The sequence below is a fragment of the Nematolebias whitei genome, chromosome 2 (assembly GCF_014905685.2).
Source record: "Nematolebias whitei isolate Nwh7 chromosome 2, NemWhi1, whole genome shotgun sequence".
NCBI lineage: Eukaryota > Metazoa > Chordata > Actinopteri > Cyprinodontiformes > Rivulidae > Nematolebias > Nematolebias whitei.
This window is the reverse complement of record NC_056499.1, coordinates 55,738,741-55,748,564: the sequence shown is the minus strand read 5'-3', so window position 1 is coordinate 55,748,564 and position 9,824 is coordinate 55,738,741. Positions and strand designations below refer to the sequence as shown.

Genomic DNA, 9,824 nt, shown 5'->3' with positions numbered 1-9,824 from the left:
TCTCGACGCCTGATCCGGCCCCTCTGTTCTCGACGCCTGATCCGGCCCCTCTGGTCTCGATGCCTGATCCGGCCCCTCTGGTCTCGCCACCCGCTCTGGCTCTTCTGGTCTCGCCGCCTGTAGACCCCACACCGGACTCGCGGCCAGCGGACCCCATGCCGGACTCGCGGCGAGCAGACCCCACGTCGGACTCGTCACCTGCAGAGTCCGGCTTCGACTCATCGCCTGCAGAGTCCAGCTTCGACTCATTGGCTGCAGAACCCGTCTTTGACTCATCGGCTGTAGAACCCATCTTCGACTCATCAGCTGCAGAACCCGTCCGACTCATCGGCTGCAGAACCCTTCTTTGACTCATCGGCTGCAGAACCTGTCTTCGACTCAACCTGTCTTCGACTCCCAGGCTGCTGAACCCAGGCCCGACTCCTCGGCTGCTGAACCCTGGCCCGACTCCCCAGATGCTGAACCCAGGCTCGGCACCATAGCAGCAGCAGAACCCAGGCCCGGCACCGTAGCAGCAGCAGCAGCATCCAGACCCGGCACCGTAGGAGCAGCAGCATCCAGGCCCGGCACCGTAGCTGCAGTAGCAGCAGCAGCAGAACCCCGTCCTGACCCAGCAGCAGCAGAACCCCGTCCTGATCCTGCAACTGCCGACGTCTCATCTGTCCTGACAACTGCCACTACTATCACCTCTGGTCCATCCTCGGCTGCCTCCATCATCACTGGTCCCACTCCTTCGTTCCCTGGAGTCTTATTTGCTGTCACAGCCTCCCCTGTGGCACCTAAACTCTGGACCCGTTTCGGACGGTCCCTGAACCATCCGCCTGAACTCTGGTCCGACTCTGGACGGTCCCCGGGCCGTTCGCCTGAACTCTGGTGCCGCTCTGGATGGTCCTCTGGCCGTCCGTCTGAACTCTGGCCTTGTTTGGGACAGTCTTCTGGCTGTCCATCTGTTTTGCCTGTTACCCTGAACGATGCCCAGGGCTGTTTTGGTGTTTGTTGTTGTTTTGGTTTCTCTTGCTCCCAGGTCTAGCCCTGCCGGTTTTTGTTTAGATTTTGATTTTTGGTCCTCCATCCTGGTGTTTCCCCCATCCTCCCACCCGTTCTGTGTTTTTTCTGTGTTGTGGTTCTAGGGGATTTCAGGAGCCGTCGCTTGAGAGGGGGTTATGTCACAGTCTGTCCTTTAGCTGTCTGGTATTTCTGTCTCTTTTCCTTTTCTGCTTATTGTATTTATTTCATTCTGCCCCTTCTGCTGTTTGTGTCCTCCTTATACTTTTCATTCTGCCCTTGTGTGATTTTGTTACTCTGTATCTGATTCTGTTGTCACTTTAAACTCACTCCTCAGTCTGCCTCTCCAGTCCTCAGTCTTTATCGTTCACAACTGTCCCTCATCAGCCACCTGCCCAGGTGCTCTCACTACTCACTCTCCCTCTGTATTATAAAAAGCCTTTCACTCCTCCACTCCTCGTCCAGTCATTGTTCTGTATTCACTCAGACATCTCAGTCCTCCTCTGCCCTGTCTGTTTTCGTCCACCCGATGATCTGCTCTGCCCATTTACTCTGATTTACTCATTGATTGTTGTTGTTGTTAAGCACTTTGATAACGGGTTCTGTTTTAAATATGCTCTATAAATAAAGTTGACTTGACTTGATGTCCTGTTCAGTCTTGTTCCTGATCATGTTTTTCCAGAGTAAGTTTTGCTGCATCAACAGCGTTTTGTTTTGTTGTTTAAATAAATTTATTAGGCCCGAGCAGCAAAGCGCTGCGAAGGCCTATTGTAATTGCTCTGTTCAGGTCCGAGCTGCAATTTTTTCCACCAAATGAATTGGCATTTACGGGCCTTAACATATCCCAAAAGTCACCAAATTTGGCGGGCGCATCAGGACTGGTGAAAAATTACGTATTTTAAGGGCGTGGCAAAAATTGCAACAGAAATGGATCAAGATCATGGATCAAGATCAATAATTATAATTATTTGAACTCCTGCCGCACTCGCCTGCCTGCATATGAGTCTAAACATTGAGGATTGTGACAACAATGTCTACAGGGATCCCATGGATGCGGAAAACATGGTGATCCATGAGTTGGGTGGTCTCCAGGGCAGTAGGAAGCTTAGAAAGTGGAACAAAATGTCCAAACTTAGAAAATCAATCAACAATAGTCAGGATTGTAGTATTACCTACAGAGGGCGGTAGACCAGTGATGAACTCTAATGCTATGTGGGACCAGGGTCTACTGGGGTAGGCAGTGGTTGGAGGAGGCCAGCAGGTGGTTGGCTACTGCGTTTACTCCTGGCGCAGACAGGACAGGCCGCCACATACTCTCTAATGTCCTTGTGCATTTTGGTCCACCAAAAATGTCACCTGCAGAAAGACAGCATACAGTTGAAGCCGGGATGGCAGGTCAGTTTGGATGAGTGGACCCATTCCAGAACCTGTTTCTTAGAGGAAGCAGGAACAAACAATCTATTGGGGGGTCCAGTACAGGGTCGGCATCCATTTGTTGAGCTTCCTTGATAACCTTTATGATGTCCCAGGTGATCATACCAACCATGCACGCTGATGGCAGGATATTTGCATCTGCCTTAGAAAGTTCTGAGGAGGAGAACTGACGAGACAAGGCATCAGGTTTGACATTACGAGAGCCTGGGCGGTAGGTAATGAGGAAATTGAAACGGGCGAAAAATAATGATCACCGAGCCTGTCTAGCGTTTAACCTCTTAGCATTCTGGATGTAAGCGAGGTTCTTATGGTCTGTCCAGATGATGAATGGATATTCAGTTCCTTCTAACCAGTGCCTCCATTCTTCTAGGGCTAGTTTTATGGCTGAGTTCATGGTTACCCACATCATAATTCTGCTCAGCTGGGAACAGACGTTGGGGGAAAAAACGCATATGGGTGTAATTTACCATCATCCTCAGCTCGTTGCCAGAGGACAGCCCCGACCCCAGAATCAGAAGCATCAGTTTCAAGGACGAACTGTTTAGCTGGGTCTGGGTGGGAGAGGATGGGAGCAGAGACAAAAAACTTATTTAACTTTTGGAATGCCATGTCGGCTTCAGGAGACCAGGAGAAAGTCCTAAGGGTAGAGGTAAGTTGAGTGAGAGGAAGGGCAATACGATTATAGCCTTTGATAAAGCGCCTATAAAAATTGGCGAAACCAAGGAACCTTTGCAATTGTTTGCGGTTCTCGGGAATAAACCATTCAGAGACTGCCTTTACTTTCTCAGGGTCAGATCGAACCAGTCTTTCTTCAAAAATGAAGCCAAGGAAGGACACAGAGGGCACACGAAAGTCACATTTTTCAGCCTTGACAAACAACTTATTTTCCATTAGTCTCTGGAGTACTGATCTAACATGCTTGGTGTGTTCAAGGGTGTTCTTAAAATAGATCAGGATGTCATTTAAGTAGATAAATACAAAAACATTAAGGAAATCCCTCAGAACATCATTCACCAGTGCCTGGAAAACAGCAGGTGCGTTGGTTAAGCCAAATGGCATAACCAAATACTCAAAGTGGCCCAAGGGTGTCTTAAAGGCTGTCTTCGACTCGTCCCCATACCTCATGCGCACCAGATGGTAGGCGTTACGCAGGTCCAGCTTAGTGAATATGGTGGCAGACTGTAATTGTTCAAAAACAGAATCAATTAAGGGCAGAGGATATTTATTCTTTGTCGTAATCTGGTTCAGGCCTCTGTAAATAAATATGACTTGACTTGACTAGTCTATACAGGGTCTAAGGGTCTTGTCCTTCTTATCTACTAAAAAAAATCCCTGCTCCTAGTGGAGAGGTGGACTGCCTGATAAATGGTAAATGGACTGTATAGCGCCTTTAAGCACTTTACACTACAATGATGATACCTGATGGTACCTGAAGCTAAGGATTCCTCAATGTACTTCCTTATGGTCTCTTTTTCTGGGCCAGACAGGTTATACAATCTACTGGATGGTAGGGAGGCACCAGGAAGGAGATCGATTGAGCAATCATAAGGTTGGTGTGGGAGTAAAGAGAGGGCCTTCTGTTTACTGAAGACTGGGGTGAGATCATGATAACAGGTAGGGATCTTAGATAAATCTAACAAAAGGAGTGACTGCTGAGCAGAGACAATTTTCTAAGCAGTAATTGCTCCATGAATCGACTCTCTTCTCCCTCCAATTAATAGTAGGATTGTGTTTTCTTAACCAAGGGTATCCTAATATAACATAAGAGGTGGGAGAAGAAAATACAAAAAACTCACCCTCTTCACGGTGATTGCCAGAGACAATGAAATGCAAAGGTGCAGTCAAATGATGGTGGTCATGGTATTCCCTGCGAGATCAGAAACAGTCACTGGGTGATTTAAGGCAACAGGAGGAATGTTCAGGTGTTCTACCAACTCAGAACTAATGAGATTCTGCTCAGCACCAGAATCAATTAAAGAAGCAACAGGAATGTCTCTGATTAATAAGGTAGTGGGTAAAACAAGCCTATTTCCAGGAGAAAATATTGAATTGCCCACCAGTATCTCCTGGTTTACTGGTGTGCTTCTCCTTTTCCCCTCGCTGAACAGTTTGCAATAAAGTGGCTGGGCTTACCGCAGTAAATGCAGACCCTAGCTGTAATCCGGTGTTGCTTCTCCTCCGGTGTGAGCTGTGTGCGTCCAATTTGCATAGACTCTCCCTCAGAGCTTGTCAAAGCTGGTAAAGGGGGATTGGACGGAGGGAGGCTGATTCCCGGAAATGGGTGTGGCTCAGTTGCCGGAGCATAATGGGATCTGTAGTTTCTATGTTGCTGACATGTCCGCAGTCGACCATCAGTCCGAAACGCCAAGTTGATAAGATCATCTAGGGAATCCGTTTCATCACGAGTAGCCAGTTGATCCTTTATGTCATCTGACAGAGAACTTACAAACACTCCTTTTAATGCTACTTGGTCCCAGCGGGCGTCTTCCGCTGCGACATGGAAGTTAATAGAGTGGTCCGCTACGGACTGTTTACCTTGTCGAAGGGCTATTCGCCTCTTGGAAGCCGCCTCTTGGTGACAAGGATGCTCAAAAACCCGCGGGAACTCCTGAAGAAAGGTATCAAAAGTTATGTTGTCAATTTCATGAGAACTGAGATAAGCCTTAGCCCATTGCAGAGCTGTGCCTTTAAGTGAGCTAATCAAGAATGTTATGCGGGACGCGTCTGAGGCATAAGTGATAGGGGCGCGGCGGATGGCCAGTCTGCATTGAGAATAAAGCTGCCACAATCACTAGTCTTTCCATCAAATCCTCCTCTCTCCTCGCAGAAAAATACGAAGCAACTTTCTGCTCATAAATTGAAGCACACGTGAACCCCATCTGTGGGCGTCACAAGCACCATAGACATACATTATACATAGATTAGGTACGGCAGCTCTATACAGCTCTGGGTTAAACACGTAGTCTGTTTGTCATATGTCTGGTGATTTACTTGCCTGCGTGCTGAAACCATGTGACACGTTACAGCCAATACCGAAACTTGATACCGAAAAAAGAATGACATTTCAATCCATACACCGACCGGTGCAGTTCGGTGGGTGCTATAAAATAACCTTGGTTCGGTACTCAGCCCTAACAGCTGATGAGAAAAACAGTAAGAACATCCACCCTTCCATTATCTTTTACCCGCTTCTTCCATTTTGGGTCACGGGGGTTGCCGGTGCCCATGTCCAGCAATCACTGTGTGAGGGGCGGGGTACACCCTGGACAGGTCTCCAGTCCATCACAGGGACACATACAAACAAGACAAACAATCATTCACTCTCTCACTCACACAAAGGGACAATTTAGAGTTACCAATCAGCCTAACATGCATGTTTTTGGTCTGTGGGAGGAAACTGGAATACCCGGAGAAAACCCACGCATGCACGGAGAGAACATTCCCAGAAAGTCCTCCGGACTGGGATTTGAACCAGGGACCTGCTCGCCGAGAGGCAGCAACTCTACCAGTTGTGCCAATGTGCTGCCCACAGTAAGAACAGCGGATGAAAAACAGTAAGAACAACTTATGAAAAACTGAACAGCTGATGAAAAACGGTGTGAAAAGCTGATGAAAACCAATAAGAACAGATAAAAAACAGAAATTACAACATTTAACTAAAAGCTTGTCTGAATAAAAATGTCTTAAGCTTATTTTTAAAGGAATCAACAGACGGCCACACGAAGAGACGGACAGGGTGTTCCACAGCCTGGGGTCTACGGCCTGAAAGTATAGGTCACCCCGAATTTTAAACCGGGTTTTAAACCCTATTCGCACGGGATTAGTTTTACCTAAAGACCACGAGTAACAAATAAATTACTCCCAACGTCTGCTTTTTATGTGGCGCTTTCGCACGGGATAACCAAAGCCTGAGACTTAGCTGAAATTTACAGACATCTTTCAGTTATGATGTTAACGCGCTGTGTAAGGATAATTTATTATTATCCTTGTAATAGCTCTTTAAATAAATGTGCCTGCCACACAAGAGAAGTAGATATTTTCTTAATCCCAGGTTTTAATCTTGCAAGATGTAGCAGTGTTGAAATACAAGCATCAAAATGTTACATGACGCTCCGTCCCAACTCTGCTCACTAAGAGCCTAAAAGAGCGTCTTATGTTATCAGACAAAGGCAAGGTCAGATGGCTGCTGCAGCCTCTTGCAGCAAGCTGATCCAGACAAAACAACTCTTTAACACACACACAGTAGTATGAGTTATAACATTTGACTTCAGTAAGTGAAAAACATCTGTGACCTGTCACATCTCCATCACGCTGCGTTGTCACGACCGGGCCGGTCCATATAATGTGCGGGCCAGGACGGTCTCAGGCTTTCATGTGGTTTTATGAATCAGCACAAAGAAAACTAAAGAATGCACAACATAAAATTGTGTTAATCTACTTGTTGAGGAGGAGGCAGGTCCGACTGGCTGGTTTAAGACGTAAAAAAAAGCCACTTTAAGCTCAGATGGGCAGCTGTCACCGGCCGTGTGCGTGAGCGTCCGCTGACCCGCCGGTTGAAATGGACTTGCGACCTGTCCACGATGTCCCCCGCCTCTCGCACAGTGATGACTGGACATGGGCACCATGACTCTCGCTACCCGAAAAGGAAGAAGCGGGTGGGTGGGTGGATAGATGGATAGATCAGCTGATCACGTGCGCGTCTCAGCACCTGCTGACATCTGCGAAGGAAGTAGCAGCATAAAAGCCGCCCCCTGCCCAGGGACCATATATTAAATAGATTTTTGGAACAGGGAGATGGAACAGGGACTTGCTCCGTCCACTCCACGCATCGACCTGGTGTTGCAGTATCTCCAGGACCGATGCACGATAAAAAAAAATCAGAAGTGAGCAGCGCATTCATTTAAAATAGCCTTGTTCTATATTTTTCCAAATGATTTTGCTTGAACAAAACATGTCATTATGTATCGGATCCTGCACATTTTTGTCCAAATCACAGAGATGCCTATTCGCATTGGATTAGTATTATCACAGGACCTCGGAGTTCAGCTAAATATAGTAGGTAAATTGCGGGGGAATTTTTATTTTACAAATTACTGACATGGCCGATTCGCACGAGATTAACAACACAGACAATCTCTGTAATTATTACAAATAGCATGTTGTCACTAGGTAAAACTAATCCCGTGACAATAGGGCTTTAGAGACCATTAGGATGTTCATCGCTGAAGACCAAAGGACAGATTTATTTATTTATTTAGTAAAAAGGGAATTACACTAATCTAAACAATAAGAAATAAAAATATGAATATTCATCTCCAGGTCAGATATGGAGACATTGCCGTCAATTTAGAAATATTTCTCAGATGATTAAAGCAACATTTTACCAAAAGTCTTGACTGTTTGTCCAAAGACACTGACTGGTCAAACAGAACACCAAAGTTTCTGAGATTGCTTGGTCCAAGGAGCTTTGTGTTCAGGAGCAATGATCAGGGTTTCAGTCTTGTTAGAATTTAACTGAAGGCAATTGTTAGGTAGCCAGGCTTTAATATGTAATAATAATAATAATAATGTGTGTATATGAGATAATGTAATCTTGATTAATCAATCCCAAACCAAACTCTTTCCTATATGAGAGCAGTTTGAGTAGCTGTCTCTTTGTGTTTGGATTAAAAGTAAACCATGTTTTTCCCTCATGTTTCAGCATCACGATGGGGCAGCTGTACGACAAAGAGAAGGATGAGGATGGATTTTTATACATGGCTTACAGCGGAGAGAACACATTCGGTGTTTAAAAACCAATCCCACTGCCCCTGCAGATGGTGAGGGGAAACCCCCAGAGGAAGATCCAGATTCAGCGTGTTCACATTTGGACCAGTTTCATGTTGTAATTCGAGTGTTAGAAGAAACTTTTCTCATTTTGTTTTGGTTTTTAAGTGATATTTAGTTTAGCTTTTCTTTGGCAGATATTTAAATAAGTTTTAAAGAATTTTAATTTAATTTTAAGGTAAGGTAGCTGGATGACCTAACCAATAAAAAGTATAAGAAACAAAATATGTGTTTATTTAATTACAAACAAAAACAACGCCGTCAATGAAAACAGATTTATTTTCATGAAAAAAAACTTTTTCGACATTTGTTTCAGATTGACTCAAAAGTCTGGCCTCCAGTTGTCAAAAAATAAGATTAGAAACTGATTCAATTCAGTTTATTTCTATAGCTTCAAGTCACAACAGAACTCGTCTCAGGGCACTGAACAGAAACATTCACATACAAGATATAAAACATAAAAGACAGTAAAGTTCTCTATCTAAGGAAGCGGCAGACACGATGAATCTTCACATTGTCTCAGTCTCCCGTCCTGAGCAAGCACAAAGAATGGTAAATGGACTGTACTTGCAGGTGCTTCTCATAAAATTAGAATATCATGAAAAAGTTGATTTATTTCATAATTCCATTCAAAAGTGAAACATATATTCATTCATTACACACAGACTGATATATTTCAAATGTTTATTTATTTTAATGTCTATGATTATAACTGACAACTAACGAAACCCCCAAATTCAGTATCTCAGAAAATTAGACTATTACTTAAAACCAATAAAAAATGATTTTTAGAAATGTTGGTCAACTTTAAAGTATGAACATGTTCAGCATCAATACTTAGTTGTTGCTCCTTGTGTCTGGATCACTGCAGCAGTGCGTCGTGGCATGGAGTCGATCAGTCTGTGTCACTGCTCAGGTTCTGAGAGCCCAGGTTGTTCTGATAGTGGCCTTCAGCTCTTCTGAATCGTTGGGTCTGGTGCATCACATCTTCCTCTTCACAATACCACAGAGGTTTTCTATGGAGTTGAGGTCAGGCGAGTTTGCTGGCCAATTAAGAACAGGGATACCATGATCCTTAAATCGGGTACTGGTAGCTTTGGCACTGTCTGAAGGTGCCAAGTCCTGTTGGAAAATGAAATTTGCATCTCCATAAAGTTGGTCAGCAGCAGGAAGTGCTCCAAAATTTCCTGGTAGATGGCTGGACCTCAGAAAACACAGTGGACCAGCAGATGACATGGCCCCAAACCATCACTGACTGTAGAAACTTGACACTGGACCTCAAGCAACGTGGATTCTGTGCCTCTCCTCTCTTCCTCCAGACTCTGGGACCTTGATTTCCAAAGGAAATGCTAAATGTACTTTCATCAGAGAACATAACTTTGGACCTCACAGCAGCAGTCCCAGGCAAGATGCTTCTAACGCTGTCTCTTGTTCAAGAGTGGCTTGACAACAACACCACCAGCCTGATCAAGCAAGCTCATCAGAGACTCTACTTCCTCAGGCGGCTGAGATGAGCTGGTCTGGGAAGCTCAGTCCTCACCTCCTTCTACAGGTGTGCA

General features: G+C 45.1%; 1 protein-coding gene and 1 pseudogene across 1 annotated transcript in view; both read left to right on the top strand.

Annotated features, from left to right (window-relative positions):
* The window catches only part of LOC119427370 (gamma-aminobutyric acid receptor-associated protein-like 2), a 35,451-nt gene extending 27,143 nt beyond the window's left edge, over positions 1–8,308 (top strand). The window contains exon 5 of the mRNA XM_037694976.1: positions 8,141–8,308. Within this exon, the coding sequence (XP_037550904.1) occupies positions 8,141–8,231 (91 nt within the window). The 3' untranslated portion in view covers positions 8,232–8,308. The remainder of the gene's footprint in view (positions 1–8,140) is intronic.
* LOC119430320 lies at positions 7,187–7,309 on the top strand (annotated as a pseudogene).
* Positions 8,309–9,824: the final 1,516 nt, after the last annotated feature.